At 51.0% G+C, this 27398-nt stretch overlaps 1 protein-coding gene across 6 annotated transcripts in view; it reads right to left on the bottom strand.

Moving 5' to 3' along the window:
* Nucleotides 1-27398, bottom strand: part of LOC137342720 (phosphatase and actin regulator 4-like) — a 138199-nt gene that overhangs the window by 39974 nt on the left and 70827 nt on the right. For 3 of the 6 annotated variants that reach the window (XM_068006862.1, XM_068006864.1, XM_068006868.1), the window contains exon 1: nucleotides 27168-27272. The exons of the other annotated variants lie outside the window; for them this stretch is intronic. In XM_068006862.1, coding sequence (XP_067862963.1) covers nucleotides 27168-27213 — 46 coding nt within the window. In that variant the 5' untranslated portion in view covers nucleotides 27214-27272. Of the gene's footprint in view, nucleotides 1-27167; nucleotides 27273-27398 lie in introns of those variants that run through there. 6 annotated transcript variants of the gene reach the window in all.

Genomic DNA, 27398 nt, shown 5'->3' with positions numbered 1-27398 from the left:
ACTAAGATCACTGCTTTTTTTGATTTATGTTAATAACATGGACCTGGATGTGCAGGGCATGATTTCAAAAGCTGCAGATGACACAAAACCTGCAAGTGTATAAACCGTGAGGAGGATGGTGATAGAGGGTACAAACAGGCTGGTGGAATGGGCGGACACGTGGCAGATGAAATTTAACGCAGAGAAGTGCGAAGTGATACATTTTGGCAGGAAGAATGAGGAGAGACAAAATAAACTAAATGGTACAATTCTAAAAGGGGTGCGGGAACAGAGAGACCTGGGGGGATATGTGCACAAATCTTTGAAGGTGGCAGGACAGGTTGAGAAAGCGGTTAAAAAAGCATACAGGATCCTGGGCTTTATAAATAGAGGCATAGAGCACAAAAGCAAGGAAGTTATGTTGAACCTTTATAAAACACTGGTTCGACCACAGCTGGAGTATTGTGTCCATTTCTGGGCACGATAGGAAGTTTAGGAAGGATGTGAAGGCCCTAGAAAGGGTGCAGAAAAGATTTACTAGAATGGTTCCAGGGATGAGGGACTTCAGTTACGTGGATAGACTAAGGAGAATAACCTCAGCTTCTCCAGAACCAGAGAAGCTTAAGAGGAGATCTGATAGAAGTGTTCAAAATCATGAAGAGTTTAGTTAAAGCAAATAAGAAGAAACTGTTCCCATTGGCAGATAGGTCGAGAACCAGAGGACACGGATTTAGGTGATTGGCAAAAGAACCAAAGGCGACGAGAAAAACTTTTTCACGCAGCAAGTTGTTATGATCTGGAATGCGCTGCCTGAAAGGGTGATGGAAGCAGATTCAATCATTGCTTTCAAAAAGGAATCGGATAAATACTTGAAGGGAAAAAATTTGCAAGGCTATGGGGGAATGGGACTAACTGGATTGCTCTTACAAAGAGCTGGCATGGGCTTGTTGGGCCGAATGGCTGCCTTCTGTGTTGTAACCATTCTATTATTCGATGAAAACAATTCTTTTCAACATGCCATTCATTAAACCACATGCAGAAATCAGTCAGTCAATCTTGAACATAATGGCAAGGCTTCATGTACAGCACAGAAACAGGACATTTAGCCCAACTGGTCTGTGCTGGCATTTATTCTCCACAAGGGCCTCCTCCATTCCCTCTTCATCTCACTCTATCCATATATCCTTCTATTCCTTTCTCCCTCATGCGTTTATCTAGCTTCCCCTTAAATGCATTTGTTTTATTTGCCTCAACTACATCTTTCAGAAATACAACCTAGAGATGCAAGGTCATAGCAGATTCTCCTAAAAGTTCAATTAAACAACACTGGAGAGACAACATTGACAAACTTTGATATTCACCGTGCAGGACTCTGTTCAGGTAGTATGACCATTTTTGTACTTTCACACAACACCCTGTTTCCACGAAATCTTCATGGAGCAACAGATTTTTTCTTACCAGTTTTTTGAATGTACCACACAATGGCACAAATTGGTTTATTTGCCCTTTGGTCAAGCTCTGAAAGCAGTAGTTCAAAATCTGGTTGATGGAAAACAGCTGTTAATGTTTCCATGAAGTAAGAGATAATCGTGGAAAGTAAGCAGTTGCTGGTGGCAAAGGTTATTCATACAGTTAAATGGCTTCTGACTTCATGCATGCACTAGATGTCAAAAAGTTTCAAAATTGAGTTAATATTCTGAGTTCGGCCAACAATTCCAGACAAAATAGTGGCTTAAATAAATGATTAAGCAAAACTGTGGCAGGTGGAGTTAGAATCATAGAATCCTAGAAGGTTATAGCACGGAAGGAGGCCATTCGGCCCATCGAGTCCGCGCCGGCTCTATGCGAGAGCAATCCAGCTAGTCCCACTCCCCCGCCCTATCCCCGTAGCCCTGCACATTTTTTTGTTTCCAGTACTTATCCAGTTCCCTTTTGAAGGCCGTGATTGAATCTGCCTCCACCACTCCCCTCGGGCAGTGCAGTCCAGATCCTAACCGCAAGCTGTATAAAAATGTGGGGAAGTGTGAGGTCATCCACTTTGAATCCAAGAATGACGAATCAAAATGGCAAGAGGCTAGGAACTGTGAGGGAACGAAAGAACGTGGGTGTCCAAGTACACAAATCACTAAAAACCAGTAAACAGGTACAAAAAGTAATCAAAAAGACTAATGGTCTTTATCTCAAGGGGACTGGATTATAATGGGGAGGAAGTTATGCTTCAGTTGTACAGAGCTCTGGTTAGACCAAATCTGGAGTACTGCATTCAGTTCTGGGCACCGCACCTCAGGAAGGATATATTGGCCTTGGAAGGGGTGCAGCGCAGATTCACCAGAATGACACCAGGGCTTAAAGGGTTAAATTATGAGGCCAGGTTGCATGAACTTGGATTGTATTCCCTGGAGTTCAGAAGATTGATCTGATTGAGTTGTTTAAAATGATTTGATAGGGTGGAGAGAGAAACCATTTCCTCTGGTGGGGGAATCCAGAATAAGGGGACGTGATATTAAAATTGGAGCTAGGCAGTTCGGGACTGAAATCAGTAAGCACATATTCGCACAAATTCACAAAAGTGGAAATCTGGAACCCTCCCTCAGAAGGCTGTGGACGCTGGGTCAATTGAAATTTTCAAGACTGAAATCGATAGATTTTTGTTAGGTAAGGGAGACGGAGCGGGGCAAAAGGTGTCGGGGGCAAAAGGTGATGGAGTAGGGGAAAGGAGATGGGGGTGAGTGAAGCATGGGAGGGGAAAGAGAGGGAGGGGAAAGAGAGGGAGGGGAAAGAGAGGGAGGGGAAAGAGAGGGAGGGGAAAGAGAGGGAGGGGAAAGAGAGGGAGGGGAAAGAGAGGGAGGGGAAAGAGAGGGAGGGGAAAGAGAGGGAGGGGAAAGGGGGAGAAGAGAGGGACATGTATATCTTAATCACACATTAAACTAAATCTGGATGACTCAGACTTGAAACTTCGCGGTCTCACAGGGTTTGGGCTACTATTGCCATTAATTCAGAAAAGGTTCAAGCAAAGCACATTTCAAAGAAGCTTTTCTGAAAAAAAGCATTCTGGACATTTACACTTGTTAGTTTTCCACTGCATGATCCAAAAATATATATTTTTTAAATATATAAAAATAACTCCAGGCAAACATTTCCTGATATTCCATTACTCGAGGCTGCCTATCAAAATATATCGTGCAGAGGGCAAGACTTATGTTAGCCGTTCCCCGAGGGTTGTTTGTGGAGATATTTACAGTCCAGTTCTGTCTGTGAATTGCCCTGCTCCCATGAACGTTTCCACGGTGCAAACCCTGGAAAGATGTTTCCCGACATACTCGAGCCATTGCAAGCTTCATTTGCCACGACAGACTGAACAAGAAACCAGAAATATCGGTACAGCGCCAGGCTTGAAGTCAAAACTTCATCCCAATTCCTAACCCTCTACAGTTGTACTTGGTTTTGGTCATTTTTCTGTAGCTGCAAAATCCTCTGTCCCTTTATCCTGGGCTAATAAACACCCATGGTGACAGGCCAAATCCCACACTCTATTTTGGGGGCAGGGAAACCCAGTGATTTTCAGAAATGAACAACCAGACAGTTTTCCCAGTGCTGGATATTCTTTTCCCCCCAAAAGGTTGTTTGAGTGAAAGGCTCGGCTCTTACGTATGGAACAGCAAAGTACGCCAGTTTTGCATGTGTGTGTGTGTGTGTGTGTGTGTGTGTGTGTGTGTGTGTGGCTTTTTTAAAAAAAAATTTAAATCACACCACCCGTGCTCCATCTCCAAATGGGGTCACCCCATTCCCAGGCCGCTCAGAGGCTGTATCTCGGGAGTAACTTTCCCTCCAATTATCCTCAAACAACGTACATTTACACAGCACCATTCACATCCTCAGGCCATCCCAAAGCACCTCACAGCCAACTAAATACTTCTGAAATATTGCCACATGCAGCAGCCAATTTGCGCACAGCCAGATCCCACCAACAGCAATGAGATAAATGACCAGTTAATCTGTTTTTTGTGGAGTTGAGTGAGGGATAAGTGTTGGCCAGGACACCGGGAGAAGTCGTGACTCTTCTTTTTCTATTTCCTATTTGACCCTGAGATGAGCTTCTGACCCCATATCCGCCCCATCACTAAGACCACCTACTTCCACTTCTGTAACATCACCTGTCTCTGCCCCTGCCTCAGCTCAACTGCTGCTGAAACCCTCATCCATACCTTTGCTACCTCTAGACTGAACTATTCCAATGCTCTCCTGGCCGGCCTCCCACCCTCCGTCAACTTGAGCTCATCCAAAAATCTGCTGCCCATATCCTAACTCGCACCAAGTCCCATTCACCCATCACCCGTGCTCGCTGACCTACATTGGCTCCCGGTCCGGCAATGCTGTGATTTTAAAATTCTCATCCTTATTTTCAAATCCCTCCAGGGCCTCACCCCTCCGTATCTCTGTGACCTCCTCCAACCCTCCGAGATCTGTGTGCTCCTCCAATTCTGGCCTCTTGCACATCCACAATTTTAATCGCTCCACCATTGGCAGCTGTGCCTTCAGCTGCCTCGATCCTAAGCTCTGCAATTCCCTCCTTAAACCCCTCTGCCTCTCTTCCTTTAAGACACTCTTTAAAACCTACTTATTTGACCAAGCTTTTGGTCACCTGTCTTAATATCTCCTTATGTGGCTCAGTGTCAAATTATATTTAATAATGCTTCTGTGAAGCGCCTTGGGATGTTTTACTACGTTAAAGGTGCTATATAAATGCAAGTTTTTGTTGTTGTTTGAATGGTGCCATGAGATCAGGTGGATGGGGAGCCTCAGTGTGAAGTCTCATCACCTCTGTCAGCGCTGAACCCCACTTAGAACTGCACTGAAGTATCAGCTTCGAGTTATTGCTCACATCCTGGAACGGGACCTGAACCTATGACCTTCTGATTCTGAGGCCAGAGTGTTACCGAGTACCGTGACATCTCACCGATATTGTGGGTATATCTACCGGCCCAAACAGAGTATTTCCCAGCAGAATTGAACCAAAGAGCTGAATAGGATTAGATTACCTGGGTGTCTGTTTTGGCAATATCTGCAGTGATCATTAAGTGAAAAAGCTCCAAGCCAAACTATGAAGAAGGATCTCATCTCTCAAATTTGTAAACACAAAATACCAGAGAATGGCAGCTCCCATTGTATAATGGAGGAACAGTGGAACAAGGGTACGGTAGCGTAGTGGTTATGTTACTGGGCTAGTAATCCAGAGGCCTGGACTAAAATCCAGAGTCACGAGTTCAAATCCCGCCACGGCGGCTGGTGAATTTAAATTCAATTAATTAAATAAAAATCTGGAATTAAAATACTAGTATCAGTAATGATAGCCATGAAACTACTGGATTGTCGTAAAAACCCATCTGGTTCACTAATGTCCTTTAGGGAAGGAAACCTGCCGTCCTTACCCGGTCTGGCCTATATGTGACTCCAGACCCACAGCAATGTGGTTGATTCTTAATTGCCCTCTTAGGGATGGGCAATAAATGCCGGCCTTGCCAGTGACGCCCACATCCCGTGAACGAATAAAAAAAAAAATACCCATCCCATTCAGGACTCAAGTCACGTCTTCATTAAGGTGCAACAAAGTCCCAAGTCTCAACTTATAGGAATTGCAGAAGTATGCAGGAAGAAAGCAAATCACCAGCATGCCCTCAGTTGACCAGGAGTACACAGCCAGCTTTGTCAATCACTGCTTCCACAGAACAAAATTCAAGTCTTGGGCTTTTGTGAGAGACAGAGCGTGCAAGAGGGAGCAAGTGCGAGAGAACTTGCATTTATAAAGTGGTGCAGGATATCCCAAAGTGTGATCACTGTTATTACGTAGGCAAATACAGCAGCCAATCTGTGCACAGCAAATAAGATGAATGACCAGATAATCTGCTTTTGGTGCCGTTAGTTAAGGGATAGATGTCGGCCAGGACACCGAGAGAACTCGGTTTAACGTCTTATCCGAAAGACGGCACCTCTGACAATGCTGCATTCCATCAGTGCTGAATTCAAGCATCAGCCTGGATTATGCGTTCAAGTCCTGAAGTGTGCCTTAAACCCACAACCTTCTGATCCAGAGGGGAGAGTGCTGCCAACTGAGCCAAGGCTGACCCGTACAATTACCTGCAAGAACCTCCCTGGCCTCAACCCAACCCCCCTACCTCAGAGACTTCCTTCAACCTCAAGTCTTTGCGCTCACCCTTCACTCCTCTGACACTGCTCTACTCTTCGTCCTCGTTCTCTTAGGTCCAATGTTGGCAGCCACTTTAAGTCGTCACGAGCCTTCCTCCCAGCAGCTCCCGACCAATTCCCTCCACGTTACTAACTTTGGCCCCGCTTTCAAAAGCTTACTGGAGACTTTTCAACTGCTCCTTTGATCGTGCCCCTAACTCCATTTTACCCATTCCACCTCCCCCCGATGACCATTTTCTTCTAGTCTCTGTAAAGAACTCCAGGGTGCTTCCTGGTGTAAGGAGGGCTCTATAGATGCAAGTCCTCGTTGAATAGACATTCTTCTCAAAAAGACATCCTTTCCCCCTGACAGTACTGTAATAATGGAATGAACAATGTTGAAATGCCTCGTATGTCGTGCAATTTTTAAATTAGTTGCAGATGGCCTACATTTAAAAAGATACAAAACAAAGTCTTAGTGTTCTCATGTTAGAAAAGCCAAGACATACAAGTACTAAGAAATACACTGCTTTGAAAGTGTTCCAAAATCCTAATCTTTAAGCCCTTCTCCAAAGAATGCAAAAATCGTTCCAAGAGAGAGATCAGTAGCAGGACACCCAGACGATAATGGATCTCAGTGGGGAAAAAAAATGTTTAAATTAGCCTCAAGTACCACAACCAACCGTTCCCACTTCCTCATCCCTTCTCGGTTTGATTTCGGAGCAGCTTTTAATAGACGTCTCCTTTGCTTACACAGGTCTCTTCATTTTAAACACGAGGTATCTTATCCCTCAATGGGCCAACAGTAACACTGAGGTTCTGCCAACAATCTGCCAATTTAAAAAGTGTCTATAGAGTTACGTCGTAATTTAAGCAGATCAGTCCCCGCTACCCTGCCAGGACCTGCTATATTCAACGTGTGAGCTTAGCAATCTGCACATCTCTGCTTACCTCTTAAATGATGCCATACCGATTTTCATCGTTCTACCATTGGCGGCTGTGCCTTCAGCTGCCTGAGCCCTAAACACTCTGGAATTCCCTCCCTAAATCTCTCCGCCTCTCTCTCCTCCTTTAAACCTACCTCTTTGACCAAGCTTTTGGTCACCTGTCCTAATATCTCCTTATGTGGCTTAGTGTCAAATTTTGTTTGATAATCGCTCCTGCGAAGCGCCTTGGGACGTTTTACTATGTTAAAGGCGCTGCATAAATGCAAGTTGTTGTCTTCACTATCTACTTTAAACTGCACCCCCAAAACTACAGAAACTAATTAAAATTAAGTACCACTGCATGAAAAAAGAGCTTAGTTCAAGTAATTTGCCTGCTATTAGTCAATGAATGAATGGTAAATTTGTAATAGAAGCAAGTTTCCTTTGTAGAGAAACTTTTACAGGAATCAACAATAGAGAAAGATCAATACTTCAGAACATGAAATCCAGAGAGAGAAGATCGTTCAGCTCATGAATTCCACTACACCCAGAGCCCACGTATGATCATTCTATCACTGACTCCCTCCTGCTCCCCATTAATCCCCCACTTTGATTAACAGAGACACTCCAGTGCAGTACTGAGGGAGTGCTGCACTGTCGGAGGTGCCGTCTTTGAGATGAGACATTAAACTGAAGCCCCGTCTGCCCTCTCAGGTGGATGTAAAAAAATCCCACGCCACTATTTTGGAGAACAGCAGGGGAGTTCTCCCCGGTTTCCTGGCCAATATTTATCACTCAACCAACATCACTAAAAAGCAGATGATCTGTTCATTATCTCATTGCTGTTTGTGGGACCTTGCTGTGCGCAAATTGGCTGCCGCATTTCCTTACATTACTACAATGACTACACTTCAAAAGTACTTCCTCGGCTATGGGACGTCCTGAGGTCGTGAAAGGCACTAAATAAATGCAAATTCTTTCTTTCTTTCTTACCAGTGCCTGTGGATGGTGCTTCAGCAAGAGTCCGCACTTTCAGAGGAGAGTTGGAGGGAGAGAAAATTGGCAGGAAGAAAGAAAGAAAGAAATCAATCAATCATCAGATCCCAGGAAACATGCTGCCCAGCGTTGAGGGGGGTCAATATCACTCTCAAAAGCAACACAAATCTGGCGGGCATCATGCACTTGCCCTCACCGCTACACACTACGGGGTTACTGTATTCAAGAGCGTTCTATAAAAACAGAAATTTCCTGAATGCTTGGTGACAATTCACACCCAAGTCATGGCGTCAAAAAAATTCCAGCAAAAAAAAAGACAAGACAAGCAACGGCTTCTCCCTCTCGGTCACTGGCTGTGTGCCCCCTCGGATATGCGGTCAACGCCACTGATTTTAAGCAAGGCCAATGATTTGCTGTTTTCCCAGAAAAATGCACAGAATAAATCAAGGAATACAATTCCCAAAACATCAGTGCAAATCCTCAAATTTCGTGTTTTCCAAATAAAAGGCTAAATTTGACCTATTCAGCCCCAGAAACATGTGCCCTGTAAATCCATCAGCCTTTTAACTAACAGCTTGGGAATTTTACCCAGGAGGTGATGACTGTTTTACTATAATGTTAGATGGGGCCCACTCTTATAAATCGCAATGAAAACTAATAAAACCGAGACACACAAACAGAAAACAGCTCTCGTACCAGGGAAGCAGTGATTAAATATTTAAAGTTTGAGAGAAAAACTCTTTCCTTTTGCAAAATTTCAATTTTGAAGATATGTTCCCTGACTGTCAACCATATAATGTGTCTTTACTTTAAGAACTATAACGAGCTCAGAACTGATCACACCCCATCAATTCTGTCCCGACTAATACCACCACTAAAACTAACTTGCATTTATACAGCGCCTTTAACGTATGAAAACGTCCCAAGGCTCTTCATAGGAGCGATTATCAGACAAAATTTGACACCGAGCCACGTAAGGAGACGTCGGGACAGGCGACCAAAAGTTTGGTCAGAGAGGTAGGTTTTAAGGAGTGACTTAAAGAAGTAGAGAGAGAGGTGGAGAGGTTTAGGGAGAGAATTCCAGAGCTTAGGGCCTAGGCAGCTGAAGGCACGGCCGCCAATGGTGGAGCGGTGGAAATCGGGGAGGCCAGAATTGGAGGAACGTGATAATTCAGGAGGAAGCGAGATTAGTGGGACATGCATCGTCTGAGAGAAGGCAGGGAGCAGTCTCCAATCGGAATCCTGGAGCAGCGCCTTGCTTGAGCCAAGGGAGGAGGGTTGTTTTTTTTTTAAAAAAAACTTTTTGCAAAAACACCTTTCTTACCTACTCACAAGGCCTGTGGAAAGTCTACTAGTGCGCACACAGTTCAGGGTAGAACTTACAAATGATATAAAAACGTATTTTAATTTCTTTCACAGATACGCCGTTGAGTGAAATCTGATATACGGCAGCTTTTCACAGTCCTCGAGTTCCTATCGCCCGATCAGTTCACCTGCACCAGAATCCAGTAACACCACCCAAGCAAATTGAATGCTCCCTCCATCACGCATTACTCACCACAAATGGCTGCCTCAGGCACCTTAGAAAAGGAAGCCTGTCCCATTCTAAACTTGCGTTCTCTGCTGTTTATTTTAACAATCATGCAGTCCCGGGATCATTTACAACGTAGAAAACTTGGGGACTGCACCACGCAGCCTCGGCCGTACGCTGCACTTATTAGTGACTTGACTCTCTCTCTCTCTCTCTCTCTCTCTCTCTCAAGCCTCAAGAGCTGTCCTAGCTTCATAAATAAGGTAACTTACTACTTCCCCTCTCAGATGAATGCCTATCATTCCTCGATGCAGATTACTTGAAGTCAGAGGTTAAAAGGGGGAGGGGATCTGAGGCACACATCAACTGTGCTACTACTGACACTGTGTGTGTGTGCGCGTCTACACCCACTGCCCGATTCTAATGCAAACATTCGGTTGTACCCAGATCACGCAACAAAAGCACCAAACACTGAACTCTTTAGTGCCCTGAACAAAGACAGCATTTTGGACCCATTAGCTAAACCCTGTCTGTAGTGACCTCCATTCATATATCTACAGGTCCCCACCCTGAAACACTTTGGTAGGTGGGGGGGGGGGGGAAGGGCTAACCCTTCCAAAAGGATTCTCGTATATCTGCGCAGCAAACTTTAAAACGAGGAGCGCTTTTATGCAGAGTGTGTGGTCACTGCAGCTGCAGCCCAAACTTCTAAAGCGCCTTTAACACAGCGAACAAGAGTTGAAAAAGGGATGGGTGGCTGGGTGGTACGGGGGGAGGTTTTTGTCGGTTGGGAGAGGTACCGAAAGGCAAAGGGGTTTAAGAAGAAACCTCAACTATATTCGAGGCTGACGCGCCAATGCAGTACTGAGGGAGTGCCGTATTGTCAGAGGTACCGTCTTTCAGATGAGACATCAAACTGACACTGCCTGTTCTAGGTGGATGAGAAAGATCCCACGACACTATTTCAACACCTTTAAATGTGGGGGGGGGGGGGGGGGGGGGGGGAGAGAAACGCCTCAAGATTCTCCGCAGAGACTTAATCAAAAATAAATGGCTGCTGCTCCGAAGAGAAATACTGGGGAGAAGTGACCACAAGCTCGGTCAAGGAGGTGGGTTTTCAGGAGGGTCTTAAAGGGAGGAGAGGAAGGTTCGAGAGGCAGAGGGGTTTAGGAAGAGAATTCCAGAGCACAGGGCCGAGACAACTGAAGGCACGGCCGCCAATGGTGGAGCAAAGGAAGGGGGGGGGGGGGGGTTGCACAAGATGCCAGAGTAGGAGGAACAGAGTGTCTTCGGGGGCGGGGGGGCGTTTCTAGAGCTGGAGAAGGTTAGAGATATCGAGAGGAAGGGGCCATGATAGGAGTTAAACACGAGGATGAGAATTTTCAATTTGTGACAGTGGGGAACCGAGAGCCATCGTGGTGAGTGAGGACCAAGGTGATGGGCGAGCGAGACTTGTTGTGGGATCGGATAGGGACAGCAGAGTTTTGGATGAGCTGAAGTTTATGGTGGGTGAAGAATGGGGCGCCAACTAGGAGAGCATTGGAATTGTCGAGTCTGGAGGTGACAACGGCAGGGCTGAGGATTTCAGCAGCAAATGGGATGCTACTGAGGTGGAAAATAGGTGGAATTCATGATGGACACGATATGGGGATGAAAGCTCAGCTCAGGATCAAATCGGACGCCGAGGCTGCCAACAGTCTGGTTGAGCCTGAGACAGTGGTCGGGGAGGGGGATGGAATCAGTGATGAGGGGTGCTGGTGAATTTGTGATGGGGACTGAAGATAGTGGCTTCAATAGTGCCAATGTTTAGTGGGAGGAAATTGAGACTCATCCAATACTGGATGTTGGACACGCAGTCTGACAACACAGGGGCGGGGGGAGGCAGAGAGGGGCAGGGGGGAGGCAGAGAGGGGAGTCTTTAGCATACTTGTGGAAGCCGTCCTAACGTCTGTGGGTGATGTGGCAGCATGTAGATGAGGAAGAAGAGTCAAGGATAGGTCTTTGAGGGACTCCGGAGATAACTATATGTTGGGCCGGGATGAGAAGCTACTGCTGGAGATACTCTAACTGCAATCGGATAGGTAAAGAAAGGTAGCTGGATAGAGACAGATTATAATTATTACACGAACATAACGTTTTTTTAAAAAAAAGTTAATTTTCTGAACCTCAGACAGACCCAGGATGTTGTGTTCCCTGGACTCTAGACAGCTTCAGCTGGTTACTGACATGAAGGAATCCTCGAACATCTCTACTGACTGTAACAGTGGTGGATTAGGGGCGGGGGGGAGGGGGGTAAGAGAATGACCTTGAAACGGCCTCAAAGCCAACAATTAACTTTGCCAACACCCCCCCCAACACTCCAACTTCGCTTCCCCTTTCACGATGAAACAATTAAAATGTTTCATGAAGTTTACCTGCCAATCTGCACCATCCCAAATATAGAGTGTCCAGGCCCCGTATTGTGAACCCTGAGCTCCGGGTAGTGATTGCAGGTTTTATGGTACAAAACCCGCAATCAAAACATGTGTAAACAGAGCAACGCTGGGGAACGCGTGTTCCTGCCGATTCCTTCTCTCTCCCCCAGTGACTGCGCTCTCTCAGCCAACGCTTCACTGCCTCTCGACCAAGCAGCACAAAAAATTGGCACAAAAAAGGTTCCTGCCGAGTTTTACTTCTCTTGTTTCCTCCACACCCTCGAAGGCACCGACTTGTGCCGGGGTGGCAGTTCCAGGAATGTCGGCAGCCTCAGTACCTCGTCCAGATCGCTAATCTTCGTGGGTCAGCCGAGACGGTGAGCTCCAGCGAGGGGCTTAGCTGCACAGGGATTCAAAGCCGAGCATCACCCTGTTCTCATTTGGCAGGCAGGCAGACAGACGCAGACATACGCACAAGCAGCAGGGCTCACTGGTCAGTGATCAGGAGCAGGGACCTTGCTGATTTAGCCCCCCTCTCCAAACCCAGGGGTGCTGAGCATAACTGGGGCCCACCAACTGCTGCCCTCGGTGGGTTCAGCTAACTCGGCACAGGCCAGTGACTGAACCTGGAAGCTTCCCAGACAGTATGACTCACGGGCAACTGAGCCAGTGTCAGCGGCTGTACGCATGCCTCCAAGCCCCACAGCAGACCGGAGGGCCGGCACCGAGGGAGCGTCGCACTGTCGGAGATGCCGTCTTTCATTAAAACCGAGGCCCCTGTCTTGACTGCACAGGTGAAGGTAAAAAAACAAATCTCAATGTTATTGCACAACTGCTATAGCTCTGGGCCAACATACCTGTGTCAGAAAACACCACCAAAAACAGATTAAATGAGGATTCAAATGCTGTTTATGGGACCTTGCTGTGCGCAAACTGCCTACAAAACAAGTGTCTGCACTTTAAAAGTAATCCATTGGTTGTAAGCTGCTTTGCGAGATTGTGGGCTCTTGATACAGTGCTATATAAATGGAAGTTCCTTCTATCCATTGCTCAGTACCACACTGGGCAGTCCATTAGTAACTGAGACAGTCGAGCAGGTTTGTTTTTAATTGCACCTTTCATTTTGTCACTCACGGATAGCTAAAGAAAGCTGTCGCATTGGAGGTGTGCTGTGCTTTACTGAGCTGCTCACTCAGTAGTGGAGCCTGCCTGCCTTTTTGTTCTGACTGATCATCGCCAGCTTCCAAACTGCACTAGGGCACAAACTGCCCCCGTCAGGTGGATCTCACTGACCCTGCAGCCGAGTCAGGTTACTCCGGGGAACACGTACAGAAGCCAACTCAGTTTTCAGCTGCGATCATAGAATGATACAGCACAGTGGGAGGCCATTCGGCCCATTGTGCTTGTGCTGGCTCTCTGAATGAGCTATCCAATTAGACCCGCTCCCCTTTTCAAGTATTTATCCAATTCCCTTTTGAAAGCCACTAGTGAATCTGCTTCCACCACCTTTTCAGGCAGTGCACTCTGGATCGTAACAACTCGCTGCGTAAAAAAAAAACTCATTTCCCCTCCCCCCCCGGCTTTTTTGCCAATTTTTAAAATCTGTGTCCTCTGGTTATTGATATCCTCCAGGCAGTGGAAACAGTTTCTCCCTGTCCACTCGATCAAAACCCCTCATAATAAGGTGCCGCAATACTGCCACCTGCTCCCAGTGCGCAGCCAGGAGGCAACAGACTAGTGCAATTCCCCTGGACTAAGCTCCAGTACCAGCTGCCACCACCATACGCACAGCACTAGAATCATACAGCACAGAAGGAGGCCATTCGGCCCATCGTGCCTGTGCTGGCTCTTAGGAAGAACTGTCCAATTAGTCCCATTCCCCCTGCTCTTTCCCCATAGCCCTGCAAATTTTTCCTTTTCAAGTATTTATCCAATTCCTTTTTGAAAGTTACTATTGAATCTGCTTCCACCGCCCTTTCAGGCAGCGCATTCCGGATCATATCAACTCGCTGCGTAAAATATTTTCTCCTCCTCTACTGTTTTTTATGCCAATTATTTTAAAACAAATTATTTAAGTATGTTGGGGTACGGATGAGAGAAGGAGAAAGCGACGATCAGAGAGGTTTTACAAACTGCGTGAAGCACTGAGAGGAGGGAAAGTACAAGACCGACAAATGTTGAGTTGGCTTTGACTTTGAATCTGTCGAGCCAAATTTAAACATCTTATTGGCCAACTGCAGTCAGAAACCCTGTCTGATTTTCCAGTTGTCCCCGTCAAACCACAGGGCTTTCTTTTAAAAAAAAAGTTTGGGAAACCAAAGGAATGATAAAAACCTGCATTCCCCAAGGAAAATCTACACCCAAAATAGCATTGACCGTGGAGCATAAGTGGAGTGTGGGAAGGGGTGAGAGCAAGGGAAGTCAAAACAAATACAGTGGCCATTATAAAACTGGTCAGAGTTCAGGCTCGTGAGCTGACCCCTGATTAAGTACGCACTTCAATGGTTCCCACAACACTTGCTGCCAGACTGGATATCACAACAGGTCAGTGCACACACTGACTGAGGCACAGGTAAGACTGCAGAACACCACCGAGCACTCCTTATCCTCATTTCATTAACTATACACACATTTATCTCACAACTTTATTTACTGGTATATTTGTACCAAATGTAATAAACCCAAAAGTTTTTTTTGGGGGGGAGGTGGGGGGGGGGGGGCGGGAGAAACGCTAATGCAGCTCCCGATCCGCCAGCTAACTTGGATACCATGGGCAGTTTTACCTTTTATTTCAGCATTTGCTGTTTTTATTTTTTTGCTAAGTCTGTGTCTTATTTAAGGAAAAACACACTTTCCTCCCCAAGTTTCTCATCCTTTCTTGAAATCCAACAGAGTTGATGCTGCAAAGTGAGTGAACAGCAGCAATCACACAAGTCAGCCACCACCAGAGGGCAGCCTGCTACCACATTCAAATGGGAATCAGGTTTCAGCACAAGACGACATCGAATTTACAGCACAGAAACAGGCCATTCGGCCCAACAGGTCTGTGCCAGTGTTTATGCTCCACACGAGCCTCCTCCCTCCCTACTTCATCTAACCCTATCAGCATATACTTCTATTCCTTTCTCCTTCATGTGTTTATCTAGCTTCCCCTTAAATGCATCGATGCTATTCACCTCAACTACTCCATGTGGCAGCAAGTTCCACATTCTAACCACTCTCTGGATTAAGAAGTTTCTCCTGAATTCCTTGTTGGATTTATTAGTGACTATCTTATATTTATGGCCCCTATTTTTGGTCTCCCCACAAGCGGAAACATTTTTCTCTGCACCTATCCTGTCGAACCCTTTCACAACTAGCAACAAGATTGTGAAACCTCATTCCTGCCTGACGTCAATCAACACCAAACATCTTACAACCCAAAATACCTAGACTCGCAAATTTGTTCGTTCTTCCTGTGTACCAGATTTCAAACTACACGGGACTGACAGCGGTCTGAAGGGGGGCTCCAACTAGTAATTAACACGTTAAAATTAGCTCTCTGATAAAATAATACTTCAGTGCCGCCTCCAAAAACAAGAACGTCTATGAGGAAGCCCTGTGAGGTTAGCAAAGCAACACCAGTGTTGTTGGGAGGCACCGAGACTCCCCTTTGGGGGGGGGGGGGGGGGGGGGGCCACAGGAGGGTGGACCATTCAGCCTGGTTACTACAATGGTACCAGGGATGAGGGACTTCAGATATGTGGAGAGACTGGAGAAGCTGGGACTGTTCTCCTTGGAGCAGAGAAGATTAAGGGGAGATTTAATAGGGGTGTTCAAAATCATGACTGGTTTTGATTGAGTAAGTAAGGAGAAACTGTTTCTAGTGGCAGAAGGGTTGGTAATCAGGGGACACAGATTTAAGGTAAGTGGCGAAAGAACCAGAGGCAAGAAGGAGAATTTTTTTTTTAACGCAGCAAATTATAATGATCTGGAATGCGCTGCCTGAAAGGGCGGTGGAAGCAGATTCAATAATAACATTCAAAAGGGAATTGGATAAATACTTGAAGGGGAAAAATTTGCAGAGCTATGAGGAAAGGGCAGGGGGAAGTGGGGCTAAGTGGATAGCTATTTCAAAGAGCCAACACAGGCATGATGGGCCGAACGGCCTCCTTCTGTGCTGTACCATTCTATCCCCGGCCTTCCCGTTCTTTCCAAAGTCTGGAGCTCGTCGTTGCCTCCGACCTATACTCCCAACCATTCCTTACTGCAGGCTCTGCAATCTGGTATCCTCTTTGCCCACAGCACTGACGCAAGCTGCTGTTGTTGCGAACGTCCAGCAACGAAGGCAAGAACGCGGAGACACGAAAAACCCCTCCAACAACGAAAGCGTCAAGTGGCCGTGAAGGTTTTCCTCACCAATGGAATTAACTCGCCGCTGGGAATATATCCCACACAAGTTTCCAAATGTCTGACGTATCATTGGGCTAACCTTCAAAATTAACAATTTACTTGCATGAGAGAGGAGGGATTTTTAAAATTCTGCTATTGTTTCAGAATCAGTTTGCGATCATGGCGTTTCCCAGGTTTAGGAAAGGATTCAGCTGCAATCTGATATTACCGTCCCTGCCCCCACCGCCCCCCTGGCGAAAAATAAGAGTGGGACAATAACAACTTGCATTTATATAATGCCTCTAACGTACTAAAATGTCTCAAGGCACTTCACAGGAGCGATTATCAAACAAGATTTGACACTGAACCACATAAGGAGATATTAGGACAGGTGACCAAAAGCCTGGTCAAAGAGGTAGGTTTTAAGGAGCGTCTTAAAGGAGGAGAGAGAGGTAGAGAGGCGGAGAGGATTAGGGAGGGAATTCCAGAGATTTGGGCCAAGGCACGGCCGCCAGTGGTGGAGCGATGAAAATCGTGGATGTACAAGAGGCCAGAATCGGAGGACGGCTGTAGGAGGTTACAGAGATAGGGATGGGTGAGGCTCTGGCAGGGGGATCTCCTGCGCCGCAGTTTATCAACATCGAAATAAAACTCTGACCGCCCTCTGTGGATTACACAAAGAGCCGCAGCACATTACCAAACACAGGGTCCAACTGAGCCAGCTTCCGAGCTTTGTGCCTGCTGGGCTATCGGAGTTGGGGGGGCATGACAAAGGCGAGTGCCCCCTCGCACCGCTTTTCAGCCTTGCCCCCAGCCCCCGCACTGTGACAAGGAGATTCAGACACTGTCCCAAATTACAGGAACGGCACACTGGATAATTCCCAGCTCCCACACTACACAATACTGACCATTCAGGAGTGGACAGGTGATTGGCCAATTCACAGCACCGAAGAATGAATGGTCTCCTCACGGCAGCAAAACATTGTACCAGAAGCAGATTTGAAGTCAGTGATCGAGTTTTTACAGATTGTGCGGATTCCTCAATTAATAAAATTAAAAGATTTTAAATTACAAGCCAGCAGTGAAGGTCTACCTTTTAAAACCGGAATTAACGTACTGATCATTCAGAGCTTCAGTGAAGATGAGTTCGGGGCTGGCCCGATGGCCACAGAGAGCTGGAAGGTCCCCAGGCTTGATCTCCGATCGGTGGCGAGTAAGACGCCAGAGACCAGCAGGGAGGATGTTAAAATTGGTTTCAGTGCCCCTTGGTTAGGGAGAGTCAAATCTGCCGAACCCCCCCGCCAAATTCCTGGTCACTATCCCAATGGGGAATGCTGGAACTACGCGCCTGTGAACATCGGTTGATGACAGGATCGGTCTCGGCCGTGATACTCCCACAGTCGAATAGCCAGATGGCGCACTGGTTCGGATTTTTCAATTGGTGTTATTTTAATGTCAGTGCAGGGGATGGGGAGGACAGGGGTGAAAGAGAGGGAAGGAGGAGAAGGGAGGAGGAGGAGAGGGAGCGGGGGAAGGAGGAGGAGAGGGGGAAGGAGAGGGGGAAGGAGGAGGAGAGGAGGAGGGAGAGAGGGGGAAGGAGGAGGAGAGGAGGGGGAAGGAGGAGGAGAGGAGGAGGAGAGGGGGAAGGAGGAGGAGAGAGAGAGGGGGAAGGAGGAGGAGAGGAGGGGGAAGGAGGGAGGGGGAATCTGCAGGAAAAAAGACGAAGAAGAAAACTGGAAGATGCGTATTTTAAAACTGTAACTAGTGATCGACTGTCCTAGATTCTGGGTCGTTTTAAAGAAGGATTGAGATTAGTATTTGCAGTGAAATAAACAGCATCTCAGCTGTCCCTCCCTCACTGCAGCAAGGTCTGGGCCTGAAGTGAGGGCGTTAATAATGGTTTATCAAAGTGTCGGACTTCAAATTCCTGACACTGTGCACCGGTCAAACAGGTTCTGCCTGGAAACTTGATCTGAAGGGTTTGTCCTATTTCTGCGGATCTGCTGAGCAGCAATTAGGAAAAGTGCTCTTCAAACCCTCATCACAAAAGTGATATTTTCAGGCAAGGCCAAGCATCTTTTGCAGACTCAGCGCAACCGAAAACTGATCAGCAGCTGCTGGATTTTTGAGCAACAGATTTTTCACACGTGTTAAACCAACTTGGGTCACCGCAAGGCATGTCCGACAATCAAGTCAGTCATTTCAACCCCAGCCAATAGCATGGCAGTGACCCCAGATTGAACACTGTTGTGCCTTGCTCTTCACACAATCAGCACGAGGGTGGGGTATCTGCAGCACTGAATAAAACCCGACTCCCAGGGCAGCACAGTTACGGAATACACGAAAGCTCCAAAACAGTGCACCAGTCCAATACATGACCACAAACACTACTCCCTACACATATAACCGATGGAGGATGGGTGGGGCGAAGGGGCGGAGAGAGGGGGGGGCGAAGGGGCGGAGAGAGGGGGGGGCGAAGGGGCGGAGAGAGGGGGGGGCGAAGGGGCGGGGCGAAGGGGCGGAGAGAGGGGGGGCGAAGGGGCGGAGAGAGGGGGGGCGAAGGGGCGGAGAGAGGGGGGCGAAGGGGCGGAGAGAGGGGGGCGAAGGGGCGGAGAGAGGGGGGCGAAGGGGCGGAGAGAGGGGGGGGCGAAGGGGCGGAGAGAGGGGGGGGCGAAGGGGGGGGCGAAGGGGCGGAGAGAGGGGGGGCGAAGGGGCGGAGAGAGGGGGGGGCGAAGGGGCGGAGAGAGAGGGGGGCGAAGGGCCGGAGAGAGAGGGGGGCGAAGGGGCGGAGAGAGAGGGGGGCGAAGGGGCGGAGAGAGGGGGGGGCGAAGGGGCGGAGAGAGAGGGGGGCGAAGGGGCGGAGAGAGGGGGGGGCGAAGGGGCGGAGAGAGGGGGGGCGAAGGGGCGGAGAGAGGGGGGGGCGAAGGGGCGGAGAGAGGGGGGGGCGAAGGGGCGGAGAGAGGGGGGGGCGAAGGGGCGGAGAGAGGGGGGGGCGAAGGGGCGGAGAGAGGGGGGGGCGAAGGGGCGGAGAGAGGGGGGGGCGAAGGGGCGGAGAGAGGGGGGGGCGAAGGGGCGGAGAGAGGGGGGGGCGAAGGGGCGGAGAGAGGGGGGGGCGAAGGGGCGGAGAGAGGGGGGCGGAGAGAGGGGGGGCGAAGAGAGGGGGGGCGAAGAGAGGGGGGGCGAAGAGAGGGGGGGCGAAGAGAGGGGGGGCGAAGAGAGGGGGGGCGAAGAGAGGGGGCGGAGAGGGGGGCGAAGAGGGGGGGCGAAGAGAGGGGGCGAAGAGAGGGGGGGCGAAGAGAGGGGGGGCGAAGAGAGGGGGGGCGAAGAGAGGGGGGGCGAAGAGAGGGGGGGCGAAGAGAGGGGGGGCGAAGAGAGGGGGGGCGAAGAGAGGGGGGGCGAAGAGAGGGGGGGCGAAGAGAGGGGGGGCGAAGAGAGGGGGGGCGGAGAGAGGGGGGGCGAAGAGAGGGGGGGCGGAGAGAGGGGGGGCGGAGAGAGGGGGGGCGGAGAGAGGGGGGGCGGAGAGAGGGGGGGCGGAGAGAGGGGGGGCGGAGAGAGGGGGGGCGGAGAGAGGGGGGGCGGAGAGAGGGGGGGCGGAGAGAGGGGGGGCGGAGAGAGGGGGGGCGGAGAGAGGGGGGGCGGAGAGAGGGGGGGCGGAGAGAGGGGGGGCGGAGAGAGGGGGGGCGGAGAGAGGGGGGGCGGAGAGAGGGGGGGCGGAGAGAGGGGGGGCGGAGAGAGGGGGGGCGGAGAGAGGGGGGGCGGAGAGAGGGGGGGCGGAGAGAGGGGGGGCGGAGAGAGGGGGGGCGGAGAGAGGGGGGGCGGAGAGAGGGGGGGCGGAGAGAGGGGGGGCGGAGAGAGGGGGGGCGGAGAGAGGGGGGGCGGAGAGAGGGGGGGCGGAGAGAGGGGGGGCGGAGAGAGGGGGGGCGGAGAGAGGGGGGGCGGAGAGAGGGGGGGCGGAGAGAGGGGGGGCGGAGAGAGGGGGGGCGGAGAGAGGGGGGGCGGAGAGAGGGGGGGCGGAGAGAGGGGGGGCGGAGAGAGGGGGGGCGGAGAGAGGGGGGGCGGAGAGAGGGGGGGCGGAGAGAGGGGGGGCGGAGAGAGGGGGGGCGGAGAGAGGGGGGGCGGAGAGAGGGGGGGCGGAGAGAGGGGGGGCGGAGAGAGGGGGGGCGGAGAGAGGGGGGGCGGAGAGAGGGGGGGCGGAGAGAGGGGGGGCGGAGAGAGGGGGGGCGGAGAGAGGGGGGGCGGAGAGAGGGGGGGCGGAGAGAGGGGGGGCGGAGAGAGGGGGGCGGAGAGAGGGGGGGCGGAGAGAGGGGGGGCGGAGAGAGGGGGGGCGAAGGGGCGGAGAGAGGGGGGCGAAGGGGCGGAGAGAGGGGGGCGAAGGGGCGGAGAGAGGGGGGCGAAGGGGCGGAGAGAGGGGGGCGAAGGGGCGGAGAGAGGGGGGCGAAGGGGCGGAGAGAGGGGGGCGAAGGGGCGGAGAGAGGGGGGCGAAGGGGCGGAGAGAGGGGGGCGAAGGGGCGGAGAGAGGGGGGCGAAGGGGCGGAGAGAGGGGGGCGAAGGGGCGGAGAGAGGGGGGCGAAGGGGCGGAGAGAGGGGGGCGAAGGGGCGGAGAGAGGGGGGCGAAGGGGCGGAGAGAGGGGGGCGAAGGGGCGGAGAGAGGGGGGCGAAGGGGCGGAGAGAGGGGGGCGAAGGGGCGGAGAGAGGGGGGCGAAGGGGCGGAGAGAGGGGGGCGAAGGGGCGGAGAGAGGGGGGCGAAGGGGCGGAGAGAGGGGGGCGAAGGGGCGGAGAGAGGGGGGCGAAGGGGCGGAGAGAGGGGGGCGAAGGGGCGGAGAGAGGGGGGCGAAGGGGCGGAGAGAGGGGGGCGAAGGGGCGGAGAGAGGGGGGCGAAGGGGCGGAGAGAGGGGGGCGAAGGGGCGGAGAGAGGGGGGCGAAGGGGCGGAGAGAGGGGGGCGAAGGGGCGGAGAGAGGGGGGCGAAGGGGCGGAGAGAGGGGGGCGAAGGGGCGGAGAGAGGGGGGCGAAGGGGCGGAGAGAGGGGGGCGAAGGGGCGGAGAGAGGGGGGCGAAGGGGCGGAGAGAGGGGGGCGAAGGGGCGGAGAGAGGGGGGCGAAGGGGCGGAGAGAGGGGGGCGAAGGGGCGGAGAGAGGGGGGCGAAGGGGCGGAGAGAGGGGGGCGAAGGGGCGGAGAGAGGGGGCGAAGGGGCGGAGAGAGGGGGGCGAAGGGGCGGAGAGAGGGGGGCGAAGGGGCGGAGAGAGGGGGGCGAAGGGGCGGAGAGAGGGGGGCGAAGGGGCGGAGAGAGGGGGGCGAAGGGGCGGAGAGAGGGGGGCGAAGGGGCGGAGAGAGGGGGGCGAAGGGGCGGAGAGAGGGGGGCGAAGGGGCGGACAGAGGGGGGCGAAGGGGCGGAGAGAGGGGGGCGAAGGGGCGGAGAGAGGGGGGCGAAGGGGCGGAGAGAGGGGGGCGAAGGGGCGGAGAGAGGGGGCGAAGGGGCGGAGAGAGGGGGGCGAAGGGGCGGAGAGAGGGGGGCGAAGGGGCGGAGAGAGGGGGGCGAAGGGGCGGAGAGAGGGGGGCGAAGGGGCGGAGAGAGGGGGGCGAAGGGGCGGAGAGAGGGGGGCGAAGGGGCGGAGAGAGGGGGGCGAAGGGGCGGAGAGAGGGGGGCGAAGGGGCGGAGAGAGGGGGGCGAAGGGGCGGAGAGAGGGGGGCGAAGGGGCGGAGAGAGGGGGGCGAAGGGGCGGAGAGAGGGGGGCGAAGGGGTGGAGAGAGGGGGCGAAGGGGCAGAGAGAGGGGGCAATAGAAAAGAGGGAATGTGGGCGAGTGGGAGGTAGAAAAAGGGGGAGGCGATGAGAGAGGGGGGCAGAGGGAAGGTGGGAGCAGATCTTGCTCCACAGAAATGGGGAAAGGGAAAACTCCAACACTCCCAAATTTGCTCTCGCCAGAATTTCAATGCAGCCCAGACTGAAACATTTTTTTTCTGCTGCCAGTTCTTGGTTCCAACTTGAAATCAGGTACAGGAACGGCTGGTGTGGTAAAGAGCAAAAAAAAGTCTCAGTGGTGCAGTAGGGAGCGCTGTTCTGAGGTTGTGACTGAGCCATACTGTCAGGGCAGCGAAGAGGGAGCGCTGCTCCGCGGCGGGCAGCGAAGAGGGAGCGCTGCTCCGCGGCGGGCAGCGAAGAGGGAGCGCTGCTCCGCGGCGGGCAGCGAAGAGGGAGCGCTGCTCCGCGGCGGGCAGCGAAGAGGGAGCGCTGCTCCGCGGCGGGCAGCGAAGAGGGAGCGCTGCTCCGCGGCGGGCAGCGAAGAGGGAGCGCTGCTCCGCGGCGGGCAGCGAAGAGGGAGCGCTGCTCCGCGGCGGGCAGCGAAGAGGGAGCGCTGCTCCGCGGCGGGCAGCGAAGAGGGAGCGCTGCTCCGCGGCGGGCAGCGAAGAGGGAGCGCTGCTCCGCGGCGGGCAGCGAAGAGGGAGCGCTGCTCCGCGGCGGGCAGCATTACTCTCCAATGGGCGTATCAGAGGGAGTGCTTGCTGCCGACACTGGGTGCCCAAAATGTTAAGTGTTTCATTCCCCAGCACTATCATTCCACATACCCTGCTGAGCACAAAAATGCATCAAAAGAAATTAAATGAGGAACTTATGAACTGAGCGTGGAGAACATTAAATAAAGGTCCATGTTGCAAGACAGTGGTAATTGTTACAATTTTCCCTGCAATTGGAAAGTTTGATGTGCCCTTGCAGTGTCCATCCACAGTACGAGCAGCCACACAGACCTGGCAGCAGCCCAGCTAATTGTCCTCAGTAATTGACAGCCTGCAGCTCATAGTATCCCTGATAGTTTTATGGGGGGGTGGGGGGGTTGCAGAGTAGGGGAAAGAGAAAGACAACCTTTTGGGAAGAGGCTGTGCGCCAAACCAAGTTTAGACTGCAAATCAAGTGCTTTTTATCACGTATTGCAGCTCACGCTCAAATACACTCAACGAGTCCCCGTTCTGAAACAGAAAATCCAGCAAGCTCACCCTCTGGTGTCGCCACTGGCTGTGCGAGATCGAGTGCTTTGGGAGCCAAGAGCATCAGCCTGGCATTACACCAATATATAAAAGCAGCTAGTGTTTCCACGGTGAGCCATCTGCAACGCACACCAGCAAGGCTGCAGCAGTTTGTGAACTTACCCTGAAGGCTGTCGGCAGGTTACACCCTTGTTGTCCATCGCTGGGTGGTGACTGCTGTGATAGAAACATGCAAAGCGTTCACCAGCACATTTCTGAGCTGTGCTGCAGTCATAATGACAGGGAAATGGGCCGTGCAGGAAAAGAGCTGGCAGCTGAGGCACCGAGGCAGCACACTGCTCGTCACTAATGGCGATATCTCGCTCTGCCAGTCTACTCGAACTAGGATATCACCAACTTTTATTCAGCACGTTGCCAATGCACTCTGATTCGTTCCATCCACCGACAGATACCAAATATGGCTCAACCCTTTTACTTGGAGTGGTCTTGCTTTTGGAGTGTGTCAGCCGTGACACACTCACCCGAGTCAGAAGGTTGTGGCGGCCGTGCCTTCAGCTGCCTTCTTGGCCCTAAGCTCAGGAATTCCCTCCCTAAACCTCTCCGCCTCTCTACTTCTCTCCTTTAAGATGCTCCTTAAAACCTACCTTTTTGACCAATATCTCCTTACGTGACGCGGTGTCAAATTGTTTGATAATCGCTCCTTGGGACGTTTTACTACATAAAAGGTGCAATATAAACGCAAGTTGTTGCTGTTGTTGTTGAAGTCCTACTCCAGAGACTTGAGCATATAATCCCAGGCTGACACTCCAGTGACACACTCGCCCGAGTCAGAAGGTCGTGGTGGACGTGCCTCCAGCTGCCTTCTTGGCCCTAAGCTTAGGAAGCGCTGCACTGTCGGGGAACGTGAAACCGAGGCCCCGTCTGCCCTCTCGGGTGGATGTGAAGGATCCCACAGTACTATTCAAAGAAGAGCAGGGGGAGGTCTGCCTGGTGTCCTGGCCAATATTTATCCCTCAACCAACATCACTAAAACAATCTGATCATTATCGTATTGCTATTTCTGGGATCTTGCTGTGCACACACTGGCTGCTGCATTTCCTACATTACCACAGTGCCTATACTTTGAAAGTACTTCATTGGCTGTAAAGTCCTGAGGTTACGATACCTCCAGTCGTGGGACTTGAACCCACGGCCTTCTGATTCAGAGGCAAGGGGTGCTACCCCCTGAGCCACTATAAACATCTATCAACAAGTAACCCCTAAAAAAAAAATGAGCAGTGGCAAGTGTTTGCTTCATCAAATGATGAGCTAAGCTCTGTCCTTAAACTTTAACATACAAGACACACTGTTCCAAACAGTGATACCGACTCTCTGAAGCCCAAATCCTCCCTTGCACAAAGTCCCCATACTTGGTGTCCTGGACAAACTCCACTGGCTCCCCATCACCCAGGACGTCAACTTCAAGGTCCTAGTTCTCGGTTCCAAATCCCTCCACCCCCCCCTTGTCGTACTTTTTTGGCAGTGATCTTCTCCAGCCACATAAAGTGGCTCACACGCTTTGCTGCTCCGACTCTGGATTGCTGCTTGTGTATAAATACAAGCTGTTGTCGTCATCGTCTCCTACTCCCTTCACTCGGTCAGGAGCCAATCCTTCAGTGATTCTTTGGAACTCTCTTCCAAAACCAAGTCAGTCTGCCCCCCGGCTCCATCCCTTCCTTCTAAAACCTCTTTTTAAAAACTTCTCTCTTCAACCCTTTCCACCCCCTCAAATCTTTCCCATCTCCTGTTCAGCATCCTCCTTCCCTCTTGTAAACCACTATGAGATGTGCCTCATATCGGTGCAAATGGTTGCCGACACTGTCTGGGAGGGCACTCTAACAGGTAGAAGAAACGATACATCAAGCTTTGCTATGCGTGTGCACACTTTTTACAGGGATACAGAACGTTAGAAGGAACTTGCAGCTCTATAGCACCTGATCAGGTCGTCGGGAATGCCAAGGCCCTTTCACAACCAATGAATTACTTTTGAGGTGCAGTCACTGTTACATTGGCAAACACAGAAGTGAATTGGCATTACAACATAAGAAATAGGAGCAGGAGTAGACCACACGGCCCCTCAAGCCTGCTCCGCCATTCAACAAGATCATGGCTGATCTTTGACCTCAACTGCACTTTCTCGCCCGATCCCCATACCCCTAGATTCCCTTAAGAGTCCAAAAATCTATCGATCTCAGTCTTGAACAGCATACAACAAGATCCCACAAACAGCAGTGGTATGAACAATTATATGATCTATTTTGGCAGTGTCCATTAAAAGGAGAGAACTTCAAAAAGTACCATGGGATCTTTTCCATCCACCCGAACAGGTTTAATATCTCATTTGAGAGACAGCACCCCCAAGAATAGATCCCTCCTCAGTACCACACTGCAGTATTAGCCTAGATTATGTCCTCAGAGGGGCTTGAACCCATGACCTGTTGATTCAGTGCTACCAACTGAGCCAAACTGATAAGAGCAGCAACCAATCTTTGCAAAAGTATACAGGTCCTAAACCCAACAGAGGAGGTGGCATCAGACCTTTTACAGTGTCACCAGTGAAGACTACCATAGAGACCAGGGAGGTGGGGGGAGAAATTTTTTTAAAATCCCCATTATAAAAATAGCACGGACAAAAAAAATTGAAAAAGGGACTCGTTGAGAAGGCCAGCTTTGCCACTGAAGATGAGCTGCCTTGGCCAAGAGCTCCTGTCTGGGGTCGATGTTTTCAGTCTGGGAGACTATTTTGAAAAGCAATCCATTACAACAACAACTTGCATTTATATAGCGCCTTTGACGCAGTAAAAAAGGTCCCAAGGTGCTTCACAGGAGCGATTATCAAACAAAATTTGACACATAAGGAGATATTAGGACAGGTGACCAAATGTTTGGCTGAAGAGGTAGGTTTTAAGGAGCATCTTAAAAGGAGGAGAGAAAGGCGGAGAGGTTTAGGGAGGGAATTCCAGAGCTTAAGGCCTAGGCAGCTGAAGGCACGGCCGCCAACGGTGGAACGAAAAAAATCGGGGATGCGCAAGAGGCCAGAATTGGAGGAGCGCAGAGATCTCGGAGGGTTGTAGGGCTGGAGGAGGTTTCAGAGATAGGGAGGGGCGAGGTCATGGAGGGAATTGAAAACAAGGATGAGAATTTTAAGATTACCCATCCAAAGGAATGGATTATATAGCTCATCACTAAACCAGCACTAGACCCAAAGCAAAATATTTGTTCTGCACTAAGTTAATGCCCAATACAGTGTAATTATAGTACTCCCGACATCCTTACCCGGAGCAGCAGTAAGTCACAATGAGGAAGCAACATATCGGAACATAGCTGCTGTATTATGAATCCATGGTCCATTGACGATCTCATGCTATAATTGATATAACCACACCAAAAGGAGTTTTGCACGGTGTAAAAATATTTCGAGGCTGTACACAATTTCACACGACAGAGAAGAAACGCTCCAGCACAATCAAACCGACTGCATCTACATTTGAAATCCAAACCAGAAGACACAAGGAGAGTCGTCAGAAATTCATTGTGGCCTGAACCCAGTCAGAAACCCCTCAAATACTACCAGAGTTCTTCAAAAAGTTAGCTGGACCAAAACGCAAAGAGTGGCTGACATGAACATCACATTTTTAAACTCAAAAGATTTGGTGCTGGCCAGAGGCCTGAAGTAGGGAAGGCAAGTGTAAAAGGGTCTGAAAGTAGCAGGCAGGCACACACCAGATACTGAACTTAAATAAACTTACTTTCATTCTGATTTACCAGCTTCGTAACACACGATGTACAAAACATGTAAACAGCCGAATCAGTGCTGCACCTAGTCAGCTGGATGTCTCTGGCTCTTGTCTTGTGAATCAGCTGCTGTTCAGGGCTAAGTGAAACTGAAGTGGGCGTAGGTTTGACTCAGTGGTGAATTACGCAGAGGAGGAGGGGTGAAATGTCTCTCACTGATTAATCACAAATACGGGGGCAAGGGT

The sequence above is a fragment of the Heptranchias perlo genome, chromosome 26 (genome assembly GCF_035084215.1).
Source record: "Heptranchias perlo isolate sHepPer1 chromosome 26, sHepPer1.hap1, whole genome shotgun sequence".
In the NCBI taxonomy this organism is placed as follows: domain Eukaryota; kingdom Metazoa; phylum Chordata; class Chondrichthyes; order Hexanchiformes; family Hexanchidae; genus Heptranchias; species Heptranchias perlo.
The sequence above is the reverse complement of the archived record's forward strand: the minus strand, read 5'-3'. Positions and strand labels throughout refer to the sequence as shown.